This window comes from Puma concolor, chromosome A3 (assembly GCF_028749965.1).
Source record: "Puma concolor isolate L17-30 chromosome A3, mPumCon1.1.hap2, whole genome shotgun sequence".
NCBI lineage: Eukaryota > Metazoa > Chordata > Mammalia > Carnivora > Felidae > Puma > Puma concolor.
Window position 1 is genome coordinate 126,127,246 of NC_141669.1, and position 17,118 is coordinate 126,144,363.

Genomic DNA, 17,118 nt, shown 5'->3' on the forward strand with positions numbered 1-17,118 from the left:
ACTCTACAGGCTCCTTCACTGCCACGAGCTGACCTGATGTGGTTCAAGGTGACTTCTCACACTAAGAGTGGCCGGTTCAAACTATAACTACCACTGTTTGAATCACCTGAGTTTGTTCTGTCCCTTACAAGAACACTGATCACAGGAGGCGATTTAAAGGTGAATTTATATTGGGGCGCCTCAGTGGCTCAGTCGGTTGAGCATCCAACTTTGGCTCAGGTCATGATCTGGAAGTTCACAAGTTCAAGCCCCACATTGGGCTTTGTGCTGACAGCTCAGAGCCTCGAACCTGCATTAGATTCTGTGTTTTCCTCTCTCTCTGTCTCTCTCCCTCCCTCTCTCTCTCTCTCTCTCTCAAAAATGAATTTAAAGGGGCGCCTGGGTGGCTCAGTCGGTTAAGCGTCCAACTTCAGCTCAGGTCACGATCTCACGGTCGGTGAGTTCAAGCCCCCCGTCAGGCTCTGGGCTGATGGCTAGGAGCCTGGAGCCTGCTTCCGATTCTGTGTCTCCCTCTCTCTCTGCCCCTCCCCCGTTCATGCTCTGTCTCTCTCTGTCTCAAAAATAAAAATAAACATTTAAAAAAATGAATTTAAAAATTTAATATACATATATAAATTTATATTAATTACAACTCAGTAAAATGAAATATTCCATCAGCTCCCTAGTCTCACTAATCACATTTCAAGTGCTCAATAACCGCCCTTCACTTGTAGCTACTGTACTGAACAATGCAAACAGAACATTTCCAACATGGTGGAAAGTTCTATTGGAAACGTTGCTTTGAGTTATATAGAGCTAATGTCTAAATAATAACGGAAAAATAAAGATCATGATGTCAGAGAATTTTACAAGGGTTTACTATTATAGAAGTGTTTATTTTACATTTAATGTATTAGCATTTAGTTCCAATTACTTGTAAGGAAGTAAAATTTGAGGATATGTGCTAATTGTCGAAGCATGTATTTGAACTTTTTACTCTGCTATAGTATAACAGTGTAATATGAAAAGAACCTGAGGTAGGGACAGGCAGTGAAGACATTGGGAAAATGAAGGTCTTCTATCTCATAGCCACCCACACTGCGGATTTTCCAACTGAAGGAATTGGGAGTGATACAGGAATGGGCCCATGTTTTTGGAGAATTAGATGAGTGTTGGACTGGAAGGCCCACAGCCATCAAACCAAGTGAAAACTGTTACTAAAAGTGGTGTGGATAGATAGTCATCAATATTACCTATAAATGTAAAATATTTGAATCAACTTTAATTTTCAACAATAGGAGACTAGTGATGTAGATTATGATAGATCCCTGGTGTGAAACAAATGTACTTATGACAGGCTGTGAAATGGAACTTTGTCCTTTGTCTCATAGATTTTAGCTGAGACTTTGTAGCTACAGACAATTATCGACGAGTGCCCACCCATTCTAAAGAGAAGTGTGAAATACCTGAAGATGAAAGTATTTACAAGTGGCCACAGTGGGTCCAATGGCCACCCTTAACCTCTAGCCATCCAAGAGAAGGTTAGATCTTTAATGTAGAGAGGGTTCGTGAACATGCTTTTGGAAGAGGTGTCATAGAACTAAGGAATGCTGTGCTCCCCTCCACCCTGCCTAATGAGAGGCTTTAGAGGAATCAACCATTCACAGGTGAGTTGAATCTTCTGCCCGAAGAGACATTGACATTCCAACCCCAAGCTGGGTGCAGATGAACTTCAGGAAGAGGAGATCCCCTACCCTGCTGCTGTCCAAGCAGAGCATATAAGAGTGCTTAGAAGAGATTGAGGTGTGTCCTCTGAGGTTGAAAGGCATAGAGACTATTGTCTAGATGATGAGAGGTGATGGGAGATGTCTTCCCATCCAGAGCCTGAGGCTTTTTGTGAGCCAAGGAAATAACAGAAGTATCCAGGCTTGGGACATCTAGGAAAAACTTCAGCAAGAAGGCTACGAGCTGTGGATACCTTGAGTGTGTGTTGCCAGGGGCAGTTATAGAAGAAGTTAGCATAAAGTGCTTCACCTCATCAGGGAATGCTGCAGTCTGGAACTGAAAATGGCCCTCGGACTGAGGGGGATGGGTAGGGACATGCCTTAAGAAAGGCTAGATTAGAAATCTTCCAAAGACTCATCAACCCAAGATTCCCAGTTCCCCTTCTGTCTTACCACAGATCTTTCTTCTAAGGCTCCAAGAATGTCCCCAACAATGGCAATTGTGTTCTACCAGTTTGGGGTTTTTTGTTTTGTTTTGTTTTGTTTTTGTGTGGTTTTTTGGGTTTTTAGTATCCCAGGGCAGAATTCCTCTACCAAATGTCAAAAAACCGTACCTAGTTTATGGAATAAGACTGCCAAGTGGCCATTTTGTGCTTCTTATTTCACTGAACAAATCAAAAGAAGTTGCCCTGTTGGCTGTAGTGATCAGTCACCATTACAAAGGAGAAATAAGACTGCTACTCAACAGTGGAGCAGGAATTAGAGCTAGAACACAGGAACTTTCTAGGTCTGGCATAGTAGAAGATAACAGCAACCAATACAGACAGAGCCATGAAGAGCTCACACGCTTCAGAAATGAGGATTTGGGGGGGTGCCTAAGGGGCTCAGTCGGTTAAGCGTCTGACTTTGGCTCAGGTCATGATCTCACGGTTGGTGAGTTCGAGACCCGCATCGGGCTCTGGGCTGACAGCTTAGAGCCTGGAACCCGCTTTGGATTCTGTCTGTGTCTCCCTCTGTCTGCCCCTCTGCTGCTTGCACTCTGTCTGTTGCATTGTCTCAAAAATAAATAAAAACATTAAAAAAATTTTTTTTAAAGAAATGAGGATTTGGAACATTCTACCAGGTGAGAAAAACAACAACATTAATCAGCTGATGCATTGCTGGCTGAAAGCAAGGGAATGTGGATGAATAGTGTGAGGAGGAAGTCAAAAATATCAGCCATGACTTTCTGATGAGAAAAGAGGACCATAATTTTCTCTTCCTTGCTATACTATGGATGTTTATAAATATAAATGTCATTAATATTGTATGTGTGTGTTTATTTTAGTTATTTTCCATCTCCCATGTTCTTCTACTATTTTATATTATGTGAGCAGGTAATATTTACATTAGAATTTTTTGCATGGGTGTTTTAGTCAGCATTGTTCCGTAACAATCCCCCACCAGTAAATCTCAGTGACAGCAACAACAAAAGTTTATTTCTCTCTCACACATAAGCAGGAAAATAGATGTCTAACTAGTCTAAACTGGATTTGACTGAGCTTAGATCCAGGCCAAGGGTAGAGTCAACTTTTGATCCTTGTGTCTCTCATTCTTCTTGGACCAATTGTTTCTCAAGAAACACTCTTCTTGTGGCAAAATGCAGAGCTCAAAAGAGGAAATCCAACCTGCAAGCATATTTCAAGCCTGATATTATTCTTTGACTAAAGCAAACAAAAGGATCAAGTCCAAAGTCAAAGACCTAGAAAATACAGAGGGAGTACAGTCTGTCCACCTGGAGGCCATTGGAAGAGGGTCGATCTATAATAATGGATTTGAGGGGCACCTGGGTGGCTCAGTCGGTTAAGTGCCTGACTTCGGCTCAGGTCATGATCCCACGGTTTGTGGATTTGAGCCCCACATTGGGCTCTGTGCTGACAGCTCAGAGCCTGGAGTCTGCTTCGGATTCTGTGTCTCTCTCTCCGCCCCTCCCCTGCTTGTGCTCTGTGTCTCTCTTTCTCAAAAATAAATAAACATTAACATTTTTAAAATAATAATAATAATAATAATAATAATGGATTTGATAAGGTTAACAAGAAAGAGGTTAACTTAATTACTATAAATGCATATGCATCCAGTGTATTCACACTTTGCATTTCAAAATAGAGAAAAGTCCCTTCTGAATGACTCTGAAATTTTTAGAAAACTATGATAGTATAAAGAGTGTGAACATTATACTGGAAGCAATGGACAGGATGGAGGGGAGCTAGGAAGACAGAAGCAGGAGGATAAGGAATAAGGCTGTCTGTACCTCTTATATTCCACCATTTAAGTAATGTGAAAGAAGCAAAGCCCTAATGAGGTATTCTCTGTAGAGATGGTGAATAAGTGAAAAAAAAATTGTAGTCCAAAAGAGCAAAAGGAAGAGTAAAGGGAAGGTGGTGAAGCCAAAAATAGGGATCAGAGATTTCACCTTTGTTGGAATCTAGGACTCTCCTGATGGGAACTTTCATCCCATCTACACATCCTTATTGGAACACATCCCATCTACACATCCTTATTGGAACAAACTTTTTCAATTCAACCAGAACTAAGTGAGTATCTGGATAAGTACAAGGAATTATTTCAGTGAAGGATCTTAAATGGGAGTTTGACTGCAGCACAAGAATGCTACATAATAGAGGTATAAAGGAACTTGAAGGCCTTAGGAAAACTGTGTATTGATTCAAGATACAAATGACAAATATAGTAGTGTATGCGTGTGGCTGAGTTGCTTAAGAAAACTTTAATGCAGCAATCAATCAGAGAAGCTGGTCCTGGAAGTTGAACACCCAAGAAGGGAGTTCAGGGCAGAAACTTTCCATTAGACAAATCCAGGGAATCTTTTGGAGCAGTGGTGGGAAGGGCTGTTTAAGCAAGTAGTATTAGGCTAATAAATAAAATATCTTGCATCGCCATTGACCAAAAGAGCAGAAAGCAGTCACAGTGACATTGGGACAAAATTATTCCTGTGGAGCTATGACTTTAGATCTTTTCCCAGTTAGCCTTGAGTGCTCTGCTCCTAGTGACTTGGCATAACAGTTTCCATATGAATACAACAGAAAAATGTTAGAAGCCCAGGGGCACAGTCCTAAGGTAGAAATGCATACTGAGTGTACATACAGAGTGTATACAATATGGGTACAGTGGCAAGATACAGTAAGATCCTTGGAACATATCTAAGAATGCTCCTGAGAGCTAGATTTGTTCCCAACAGATCAAGTTTGTTTTTCTGGAGTTCAAATGCTAAAAACTCCCTGAGTCCAGGGGTATCTGCTTGTAATTCCCTCATTTACCATAGGCACATAACATGTGGTGGGCACAAGGGGTGAGATGGTGGGACAAACAGTAAATGGAGGATATGAGGATGAGCTCCTAGGTTTGGAAGTCCCAAGAGTTACAAGGACAGCAACACAACAACTCAAGCAGCCTTAATAGGAAGAGATATGAAGAGAGACTTGGAATTGTAGTCATCATTCGTCCCAAATTTTGCAAACAATTGGCACTAGCTACCTCTGTTCACTTGGAAATCAAAGAAAACCCTTATTTCTAAGCCATCACTCATGTAAATCCACCACCAAACTCTTACCTTTTGGCTTATTCATCTATGGCTCTTAAAACCTAACAGCACGACCTCTGAACTCATGTGCTTTGTGAGGTTCCTACTTTGAGAATGCACAAGTTCTCTCACGTGCCTTTTCGGTAGGAAAGCTATAGTAATAGCCACTGCAGTCTCCCTGTCAACTTCTGGCAACTTGGGTGTCAAGCTCCAAGTACGATCTGAAATACTCCAGAAAAATGCCCAATTGCCTTGGGCTCAGCACAAGGAAGGAAGGAAAGGAAAGAGTGAGGGTGTTCTTTTGATGGAGGAGTACTTGGAGCCCCAAAGGTCCCTCCTCTAAAAGACTCAAGGAGAAAAAGTACACAACAAAACAAGTAAGATCCCAACAACTAGGACTTATTAAATTGCTAACTTTGGGTCAGACACTGTATACTTGCTATCAGCCAACTCCATGACTCCTGGGCCCTGGGATTTGTCAAAGAAAAGGAGAGGCATGTACCAGGGTCTGGGAAGGAAATCAGGGCCATAATAACCCAACCCCAGAGGCTGGCCCCAGACTCCTTGACTGCAAGGGGTTTCATAGCTCCACCTAATATCAAATTTGCACCCCCATTTTTGTCCATGGAACCAACAAACAGGCATCAAGCTTTTCATGGCCAGGTTCTACCATGTCTGGGCCCACAGCTCCATCATGGCGGTGCCAAGCAGCTGAAATACTTCTCTTCACCCAGTTGCCCACTGTTGTTTAACCATATATTGATTTTATTACCTACCACCTCAGATCTATTTCCCTTTTTACCCTCAAACTCCTGGTTGGACAGATATAATTCACATTCCTTCTTCCCACAACCTTAGAACCAGAAGGATCTGTGCAATTATTTGGTCTAATCTCTGCATTTTAAAGTTAGGGGCACCTGGGTGGCTCAGTCGGTTAAGCGTCCGACTTCGGCTCAGGTCATGATCTCAGGGTTCGTGGGTTTGAGCCCCACATTGGGCTCTGTGCTAACTGCTCAGAGCCTGGAGCCTGCTTCAGATTCTGTATCTCCCACTCTTTCCGCCCCTCCCCTATTCATGCTCTGTCTCCCTCTCTCTCAAAAATAAGCAAACATTAAAAAAAATTAAAGTTAGAATAACTGATAGAGAAAGGGAGGATATGTTCGAGGCCACATAAAAAGAAAGTGGCATTGGTAGAGTCAAAGCACAGTATCTTGGGTCTTGCTTTGTCCCCATGGGTTTAATGGGCTGTACTGATGCAGAAGCATGCGGTACACTTCTCTTGCTTTCAGACCCCTTGTAACATAGTGTCCATACTCAAGTATGCAGAACTCCTTCACCTGCAGCATGGTGCAACCAAGTTTTAGAGTCCCACCTCTTCTCTCATAGCCAAGCTTTCAAGACTTAACCCAGGAACTCTGAAGTATCAGGAGCAGTGGCCCAGGAAGCAGTTGGAATTCCATGAAGCTCTGATAGCATTAGCTTCATGGTGGTCCCCCTGCCAGGCACACACTTCCTGACTCAGGGGGATTTGTCTGCACTATTGGTATGTCCACTCTCACCATCAACCGGAGTCAGTTTTATTAAGCTTTTCATACACAAAGTACCTAATTACTTACTTCTTTGGGCCGCTTTCCAGAAAACCATCCACTCAGAGAAGTCAGAGATAGATCCTACATTCCATCAGCCTTTTGTCATTAGGCATTCCTTCCTAAACTGAGAGCGAAACTGTGGGTTCTGATTACAGGAAAGAATACCTCCCTAGTGCATTAGGAATTCCTGACCTAGAGTCTAGCCTCGCAATATTCTAACACTCCTTCATGGTAAAGGCTAGGGCAAGAATGTAGCCCCTCCAGGGGTCTCAGTCCTGCTCTACTATGCCATTCAGTCTAATCATCTGGAGCAGTGAGTAAAGCACCCAGAAGGGTTCAGATGAACCTCCTACTTGATTTTATCAGGACAACACGGAAGAAATTTCATCTGAGATAAGATTATCCTTTTAGGTTGGGACGTAGATTTTTGGTGGTTCCTCTTGCATTTAATTCCCATCTTCCCCACTTCGCTACCTCTCAGCCCTTGGGGCAGGACAGGATGTAGCTAATGAACAAAGGGGAATCTTATGTCCCCAGAGTCCCATCCCCTCCTATCCACCTTCAAAGCAGCATGATGTCCTAGAAAAAATAATTTAAGTTAATGTGAAGACCTGGGTTCAAATCAATTTACGGTTTTATTTATTGACATTCAACCTTGTTTTGAAGGATTTAAGGCAGCTTACCAGGATTCATAATACATACTATTCAAATAAATAAATTTAGCCTATCTAAGTAAGACAGAGGAAAGAAGATATAAAAATAATAAAGTATGGTAAAACTATGCAGAAGATTAGCACAGCAAATACATGCTACAAGGATCACAGACACTTGCTATGAAATATCATTAACTAGGGCACCTAGGTAGTTCAGTTGGTTGAGCGTCCAACTCTTGATTTCATCTCAGGTCATGATCCCAGGGTCGTGGGATGGAGCCCTGTGTTGGGCTCCACACTGAGAATAAAGCCTGCTTAAGATTCTCTACCTTTGCTCCTCTCCTTAACCCATGCTCATTCTCTCTCGCTCTCTCTCTCTCAAATAAAAAATAAATAAAATAAATATTATAAAATTAGCTCTAAGCTTTCGTAATAACAACACAACAAGGGCAGCACAGTCAGTTACAACTTTTAGAGTAAGCATAAGTTTAGCCCAAAAAGATACTCAGGAACAGTGGAAATAATCATGGTAGTAAAGAGCAAAAGAGACAAGCTCTTCCACATGTTCTCAAAGAGGAAAGACTGTGCAGTAAGATGGACAACACTCTCCATGATGACCTCAGGTTAGATTCCAGGAAGTTTTCTGGGGCTATTTCTCTAAGGGTTTTTAAGCATAAGCCAACAACACGCAATTCAATGACAACAGCTCTTTGGAGGCCCTACATGGTATAATCCATAGATGTGTTTCAAGAACTCAGAAGAAAAAAGGCACTAATTATCCTCTTTTTCCCCCACAGGCCTCCACAATATTGTTTTTCTTAGTCCACTTTTAGGAAGGCATTGAGAAGCAGTAAATTTGAGGTCATTCTCCCCAACGAAATCTGACCTGCAAACAGATTCTGAGTTTGGCAGAAAAGACTAATTTACCATGAAACTCATGTAGTTTAAGCTCCAGATCCGTCACTTGCTTCTCTCAGGATGAGGAAAGGAAAGAACAACACCGTCCAAGCCCAGAGACAGCCATCACTGTCCCAACCCAAGATGGGGGATGGAAGGGTGGTGGGCTGGGGGGTATATCCTAATAGCGATCTTAAGTTACTTCTGTGTTCATGTCTGGACAACCCTCACTGACAATCTGCCCCTGGTTGCACCCATCGGTCAAAATGCTCCCATGTTTGACCTCAGGCAGAAGTAGCAATAAGATGTTGCACTACAATATGCTCGGAGCCAGAGTTCAAGGTTTCATGGCCATATCATGAACCCAAGACAGGCACAGTGAGGGTGGTGAGGACTTGGTGGAGCTGGATCAGTGGCTATTAGGCTGCAATGAGAGTCCATTAGATCCAGATCAAAGAGCTAGAATTCTCCAAGGGCTTGCCCCAGGCATGTAGCACCACCTGAACCAGAAACTATGAAGAAAGTTACAGATGTGGCTTTGCCAGTGTTATCTATCTGGAAAGGATTTTTCCCAAATAATCAGTAACTTATTTTTTTATTGAGATATAATTGAGGTGTGACATTGTGTACATTTAAGGTATACAACCTGTTGATTTGATAAATTTATATATTACAATATAATTACCACTGTAGCATTAGCTAACACCTCTATCAAGTCACATAATTGTTATTTCTTTTTTGTGGTGAGAATGATTACAATCTAGTCTCTTAGCAACTTTGAAGATTATAATACAGTATTGTTGACTATAACCACTATGCTGTGTATTAGCTCTCCAGGACTATAACTTTAAATTTTTGATCAACCATGCTAGAGAAAAGACTGAATTATCTTTCTGTTCTCCCTATAGAAATAAGATATTACAGAATCACTGTCATAATAAAAGGTGACCAAAGAATAATCAGCCACAAAATATAGGAAAAGGGTATTATAAAGATATTTTAAATAATGGTAATGAAATGTTATTTTTCTAGGATTCATGATGTTTGAAATATTTATAAGCTTTTGGAAACATGTGATTTTTTTGTAATTTCTTTTTTCATTCCAAGTACAGATTCACTTACCTACCTAATTTTTTATCTGTAGTTTTGTATTGTTCCATTGCATTATCTTTCTTTTTTTTTAATTTTTTTAACATTTTATTTTATTTTTTGAGAGACAGAGAGAGACAGAGCACAAGCTGGGGAGGGGCAGACAGAGAGAGGAAGACACAGAATCAGAAGCAGGCTCCAAGCTCTGAGCTGTCAGCATAGAGCCAACACAGGGCTCGAACTCACGAATCGCGAGATCATGACCTGAGCCAAAGTTGGAAGCTCAACTGACTGAGCCACCCAGGCGCCCCCATTGCATTCTTTTTCTAAAGTAAGGTCCCAAAATTATACAGGTTTCACGCTCCACAAAACCTGTTGTAGCCTTTTATAATAAATCAGTAGCATAATAAGTAAACTGTTTTCCCTGAATTTTGAGAACTGCTCTAGCAAATTGCTCAAACCCAAGGAGGGGATCATGGGAACGTCCAATTTATAACTGGTTGGTCAGAAGTACCCTTAATAACCTGGACTTGCCCTTGGTATCTGATGTGAGTAGAGGGGTGCAGTCTTGTCAGACTGAGCCCTTCTCTGTGGGATCTGATGATATTTCCAGGTAAATAGTGTGAGAATTTAGTTAAATTGTAGGGCACCCAGCTGGTGTTACAGAATTGCTTGATGTGTGGAAACACACACACACACACACACACACACACACACACACACACACACTCACACCTGGTCTCAGAAGTGAGGCAGTGCTATTGTACAGTCAGGAGAGTAAAGGACACACAGGAGGAGTGTGTTTTTCCCTTATACTAACCAAAGTGATTTATAGATTCCATGCAATCCCTATCAAAATTCCAAAGGCATAATAGAAAAAATAATCCTAAAATTTGTATGGACCACAAAAGACCCCAAATAGCCAAAGTAACTTGAGAAAGATAAACAAAGCTGGAGGCACCACATTTCCTGATTTCAAACTACATTTAAAAGCTACAATAATCCAGGATGCCTGGGTGGCTCAGTTGGTTAAGTGTCTGACTGTTGATTTCAGCTCAGGTCATGATCTCATAGTCCGTGAGATCAAGCCCCATGTTGGGCTCTGTGCACTGACAGCACAGAACCTGCTTGGAATTCTCTCTATTTCTGCTTCTCCACTGCTTGCTCACTCTCTCACTCTCTCTCTCTCTCTCTCAAAATAAATAAATTAACTTTTTTAAAAAGCTATAGTAATCAGGGGTTCCTGAGTGGCTCAGTCAGTTAAGTGTCCAGCTTTGTTTCAGGTCATGATCTCGGGTTCATGGGTTTCAGCCCCCTGTAGGGCTCTGTGCTGAGAGCTCAGAGCCTGTAGCCTGCTTCGGATTCTGTGTGTCCTGGTCTCTCTGCCCCTCCCCTGCTCACACTCTGTCTCTCTCTCTCTCTCCCAAAAATAAATAAACATTAAAAAAAAATTTTAAGCTACAGTAATCAAAACATTATTGTATTTGCATAAAAACAGACCCACAGGGTGCCTGGCTCAGTCAGTGAAGCATTTGACTTAAGCTCAGGTCATGATCTCCCAGTTCATGAGTTCAAGCCCTACATCAGGCTCTCTGCTGTCAGCACAGAACCCACTTCGGATCCTCTGTCTCCCTCTCTCTCTGCTCCTCCCCTGCTTGCTCTCTATCTCTCTCAAAAATAAAATAAACATTTAAAAAGAAACAGACCCATAGACCAATGAAACAGAACCAAAAGCCCAAAAATAAACCCATGCATATATGGTTAGCCAGTATTTCATGAGGGAACCAAGACTACACAATGGGAAAAGGATAGTCACTTTAATAAATGATGCTGGAAAAACTACATGTTCACGTACAAAACAATGAAATTGGACCCCTATCTTACACCACTCATGAAACTTAATTTAAAATGGATAAAGAAGAGTATAAATGTGAAAGTCAAAATTTCAAAAGTCTTACAAGAAAACAAAACTAAGAAAAAATAAATCTGTCCCATATTCCTAGGTATAGTGAGTTCAAATTTTGATTCCACTTACATAATCGATGGGTGACCTTACACATATAACTTAACCTCGGCCTCAATTTCTTCATCTATGATGGTAATAATTGCATGAAACTCACAGGGTGCCTGTGATTTTTTGGAAATTTAATGATTTTGTGTAGATAGACAGATAGATAGATAGATAGATAGATAGATAGATAGATAGATAGATAGATAGAGCCTAGCATTTGGAAGTACCATAGGGGTTAGTTACTGTCATTACTATTATTGTTTTTATTACATTCTTCCTGTTTCACCAGGATCAGTCTCTTCCTTATTGTCAAAGGCTGAAGAGAAGAAAGGAAGCAAGCCTTTTTTAATTTTTGCCCTAATTATTCTATTCTCCATGATTAAACTTATGCTAGCAGCTCTGAAGCTTTAGTTTCTATAGTTTCTAGATGAACATGGGACTCACTATCAGGGGTCTAATCAGCTTGGGGCCTTCAGCTTCATGGCTGGCTACCCAGGCATTCACTGTTCAACTCAACACCTAGCAATGCCCAGTCCTGGCCCTTGGGGTAAGCGGGTTCAGCCCTCTCAAGTACCAAGGCCAAAATATAACATCAGTTGACACTAAGACTCTCCTACTTGCTGCCTGCTGCATCATGAAGCCTGCTGAGTTGGGATTTCTTCTAGGTCTCTTCATCTTCTTCTTGCTGACTACGCCACTAATGGGTGGTGTTGCTAGACTTGCTGAAATGATATGTGGAGACCTCAAAGGTATGAACCTGAAGCAGAAAATAAATCCAAAGACCAATTATGAATGAGGGAGAAAGTGGTAAAAAAGAAAATGTGATATACAGCTGGTCCATGAAGGTTCTCCTTTTGTGTTATTACCCATAGATTCTTAGTCCTTTGACTCTGGGAATTGCTTAATCTAGGGGTCTTGTGGATGTCTGGTGAGAAAAAAAAAAAACTATGATGCAAATAACACCCTTCCAGATAGGGCCGTCTTTTGTAGGGTGTCCAAAGGACCAAAAGTATTTTGAATTAGGGGTTTTATGACAAATTTCAAAGATCTCAGACCATTCAAGAGTATATATTGAGATAAGAATAAAGGGGGGGTTGGATACTGAGAAAACAGGCATTTTCAATATCTTGGCTCCCAGTGCATAGAGAACACTTGAACACATGGCCCCTGTTTTAATAAGCTCACAATGTAGATATGAAAGATAATGAAGCTTTCTTCCACAGGTCATGAGTACAGGCTTGGTGCTTCTGGAGCATGGGAAGGTGGCAGAGTCTATCCTGCAAGTCAGACACCCCAAACTCTGGCCCAGCCACTTAGCAAATGTGGGCTCTTGGTCAAGTCACTCAATCACTTACCACCCGTTTCCAAACTAACGTGAGGAATTTTTAAGGGCCCTGGAAGGCAAGATCTCCTGCTGAGTCCTAACTAATTCCCCCTAACTCAATGGGAACCTCTCATGCAGATCCCTGCAAAATGGATATGAATCCTGGCAGCTGTTTTGAAATTCACTTTAGATTTTTCTACAACCAAACCTCCAAAAGATGTGAAAGTTTTATCTTCACTGGCTGTAATGGCAACCTTAACAACTACAAGCTTAAATTAGAATGTGACATAGCCTGTGTTGAAGAATACAGAATAAAGTAAGGAGTCCCATCTTGCCCTTGGTCCTTGGGGGAGAGGAAAAGGAGAGGCTCTGAGATCCTAGGATCCCTGGTTGGGATGGGAAGAGGGAGGATTGTCCTAACCAAAAAGTTTAATAGTTGGGTTGGATCTCAGGATCATTTGTCATTTTTCAGTTAGGAAATCAAAAGTCCAGAGGAAAAATAGTAGTCACCAGTTATCAGATAATTACCGTGTGCCAGGCGCTGCCCTAAGCAATTTACATGTATTGATACAATTTAAAATTAAAATGACCCTAAGGTAGATTTGTATTATTAAAGTGGCAGATTAAGAAACCAACTCCAGTATAGGTAACTAACTGGCCCAAGTTCACATTAAATGACATACCAAGGTTTCTAACCAGATTTGCTGGTCACCTACAGCTTGACCATTTTACATGCACAGGTTCACCCAAACCCAATCCTTGTGATCCTAGACCTGTGATCTCTCCATAGCAATATCCTGTTTTATACAACTAAGCTCTCAGCCCAAATTTGACCATTCCCCAGTCATTGGAACTAGAAGAAGGTCTATGGAGGCTAACAAGGCTATGGTATGGCTGATTTCTAGGAGAGTGAGTTGGAAAGTAACCTTGGGTGTAACTCAAAAACGGAAATTTTGTTTTATTTATTTAATATTCCTAGTGAATTTTTGCAATGCCTGGAACATAGTAGACAATGACTAAGTTTTAAGGGAATGAAAGAGTAAGAGATCAATCAATGGAACAGGGGGGACATTGAAAGATATGGCATCCTCAGGACTTCCCCTGGGATAAAAATGACTTAAATTAATCGAGGGAGACTTTTCAAAACCTATAACACAGATTTTTGTTGTTTTTGTTGTTTGTTTGTTTGTTTGTTTTTGCTTAAACAGGGAAACCAAGTAAAAAAAAGTCAAGAGTTGATACATCATTCTGAAACATAGCTGTAAGAAAATTCAAACCAATTTTAAGATCTTTGTAATATTTCCATAACCCTGGAAACTTCCATCTGTTTGCTATTTTCCTGACTTTAGTTTTATCTCTCTTGAGAAATAACTGTATGACCATTAAAATGAAAGCAACTTTGTGTCAGTTTTCCCTGCTCTCTGAAATGTCTCTCCCCCACCTTATCCAGAGCTGGTTCCATCCTTAGCTGCCCTCTCCCCATTGAACCATTTCTTATACATGCACACAATGTTTCAGGTGTGACAAACCAGATCTGTAGAGGTTTATATCACCTCCCTTCTCAGGTTGAACTAGTTAGTAGAACCAAAGTACCTCACTTGTGCTCCTTTTTGCCCATGAAACCAAAATGAGCAGAATGAGCCCTGAGCCTCACATGACAAATGTTTCTTTGTGACACTTCCTGATTCATGGACACCAAGTCAGGAGCTCCAGTTAGCTTAACTAGCCTCCTGACTTGATCCCTATTAATAAGTAGTTATTTAGACACTGTTTAGTATCTCAGTCATTGAAACTTGACTTGGCTGTTCTTAGTCATTCTGGCAAAATAACTCAATTTCAATCAATGACTGTGTTTTACTACCAAGAAAATAATCACCCAGACACTAGCTGCCAAGTGTCTGAATGTAATGCTACAAGGTTCGACATGGCCATGATCTTCCCAGCTGTAGGACACTCAGCTTGACCATCTTATCTCTGAATTTATCCAAACATCCCTGTCCTGCATACCTTCCCTGTCCCTCTTATTGACCAAGTCCAATCCCTTACCTGAGAATGCATCCTGGACTATTAGTAGCTAGGGCCAACATCAGAGCCATTATAAACCAGTGAGATCCTGTAACCAGACATGCAAGCCTGGTCTTTTCTCAGTCCTAAAAATAAGAAAATTAATCCCCCAAATTGAGACCATTTTCTGCAAGAGCTCTGATTACTTCAAAATTAGGCCTTCATCCAAAGAGAGTTTACTCTGAACAGGTGAAGCCCAAATTCTGGCATGTTTCAATTTTGGTGAAGACCTGGGAATTACAAATTCTTCTTAAGCCAAATAAGCTGTTGGAGACATGCTGTGCACTCTGAAATAATAGGAACTAGGCTAACCTGACTGGTTCACATAAGTGGAAGTTCTGAGATTTTCCTTTTGCAAGTCACGAAGCTGGGTGTCCCAGAAATAGACAGTCTTTCAGACAAAATAACATATTCCCCCAGCCTGTTTGCTTCTTCTGCTAACCAAATCCTGGAAATGCTGGACAAGTGAAAAGAAGGCATATGGATATGAATAACTAAAGTCAAGACTAAGAATTTTTTAAGTTTATTTATTTGTTTTGAGAGAGAGACAGAGAGATAGACCAAGAGAGAGAGAATCCCAAGCAAACCCCGCATTGTCAGTGTGGAGCCTGGCATGGGGCCCAGATCTACAAACTGCATGTTCATGACCTGAGCCTAAATCAAGAGTTGGTTGCTTAAGTAACTGAGCCACCCAGGTGCCCCAAGACTAAGAATTTTTTGAGGAAAGAGGGCAGTGTTATCTTGGTGAGAAAAGAAATAGATGCCCAAGACAGATTGCTGGGCACCAATGGCAAAAGGAGTTGGATGAAAGCTTTTGAGTTATATTATTCTCCCCACCATAAAAATCTGGATCTATCACCATCCACATCCACAAGATACTACAAGTGCAACTGATATAACAAAGTGGCGGTTCCAGAGCACAGCTATAGTAAGAAGTATATAAAAACAAGTGCAATTGGACTAGGCAGACACAGAGTTTATTGTTTATCCTTCTTCCTATACACACTGAGGGATAATGGCTAAACCAAAGAGAAAAAAAAAATTGCCATAGAAAACACATCTAGGGCAGAAACGTAGAAATGTTCCCTAAGCAGGGAGGGAGACAGAGGGAAAGTGTTATTTAGGAAGTAGCAAATGAGTGTAAGTAAGACCAGATTGTATTATTGTGGAGTTTTGACTGGAATTCTCCACCACCTACTTTGAATCAACCAAGAGAAGTGCAAGTTACCCCACCAACCACCCATCCACCACATACATATGAAAATTATAACAGGAAGCCTCACTAAAATGGAGTTGGGAGGTGTCAGCAGGGGGAGCTCTACCTCTCCTAGTCAATTGTAGACCAAGCAGGAAGAGACAGACTTGACCTTGCATGTGGATACTACTCTACTCTTCCTGCCTCAGGAAGAAATACTTCTCTCATCCTTTTGGGCAAGAGCTCAGCCAATGAGAAGCCACCATACTTTGAACTCCCACTGTACTCCAATGGACTTTTAGTTTATAACAGCCCTCCGAACCTACTCCTTTTCTCATTAAAAAAGTGTACCTCTCCTTTGTTCCCCAAACTTGCCTACAATTTGGCCACAGCTTGTTTGTCCAGATTACAATTCTCTTTTGTTCCCCCAATAAACCCATATTTTGCTGGTAAAATAATTGGTAGTTTTTAGTTTTAAGATTAACACACCCAATAAAAGCAAAACCGGCTGATATTTCCACAAATGATCACAAACAAAATTTGTCACAAATATGTAAACAAAGAGAAACAAGCTAAATAACCAATATTAAATAACCCAGAATTAATTGAAGGGATAAATGAAATAGACATAATTAATATTCTCAACTAGGTAAGAATGGATATGGGTAGGTTAAAGCAGGAACATATATTATCAAAGAAGAACCAATAAAAAATAATAGGATTTGGAAAATAGAAAAGGTGACCTAAATGACACAGTAACTCGAGATAAAAATAAAGGATACAGCCAAAGTACGAATTAGTGATGGTAGAAGATTAGGTCAAGGAGCTCTCTGAAATGCCAGAAAAGAATAAAGAAATTTTAAAATATGAAAATTAAGGTAGGGTGATATGGCCGAGCAGGAAACACCAGGAATCTGTCTCCCTGCCTAAACAACGATGGCACTTACAAAATATGTCTGATGGAACTATATTCAGAACTGGAGTCTACTGAGGTTTGCAACTTCCACAGGAAGGCT

At 40.9% G+C, this 17,118-nt stretch overlaps 2 protein-coding genes across 3 annotated transcripts in view; one reads left to right on the plus strand and one right to left on the minus strand.

Annotated features, from left to right (window-relative positions):
• WFDC10B (WAP four-disulfide core domain 10B) overlaps positions 1-17,118 on the minus strand; it is a 62,037-nt gene that overhangs the window by 14,272 nt on the left and 30,647 nt on the right. Inside the window, exon 2 of one of the 2 annotated variants that reach the window (XR_015249494.1) lies at positions 3,160-3,370. The exons of the other annotated variant lie outside the window; for it this stretch is intronic. The gene's annotated coding sequence lies outside the window, so the exon portion shown is untranslated. Of the gene's footprint in view, positions 1-3,159; positions 3,371-17,118 lie in introns of those variants that run through there. 2 annotated transcript variants of the gene reach the window in all.
• Positions 12,154-13,163, plus strand: SPINT4 (serine peptidase inhibitor, Kunitz type 4). Its single transcript, XM_025932616.2, has 2 exons — positions 12,154-12,268; positions 12,982-13,163. Exons 1-2 carry the CDS (start codon positions 12,154-12,156, stop codon positions 13,161-13,163), a joined length of 297 nt encoding a protein of 98 aa, XP_025788401.2.

Coding starts and splice junctions, on each gene's coding strand:
- SPINT4 (XM_025932616.2), top strand. CDS start 12,154: ATGAAGCCTGCTGAGTTGGGATTTCTTCTAGGTCTCTTCATCTTCTTC. Junction 12,269..12,981: donor GATATGTGGAGACCTCAAAG/GTATGAACCTGA, acceptor CCTCTCATGCAG/ATCCCTGCAAAATGGATATG.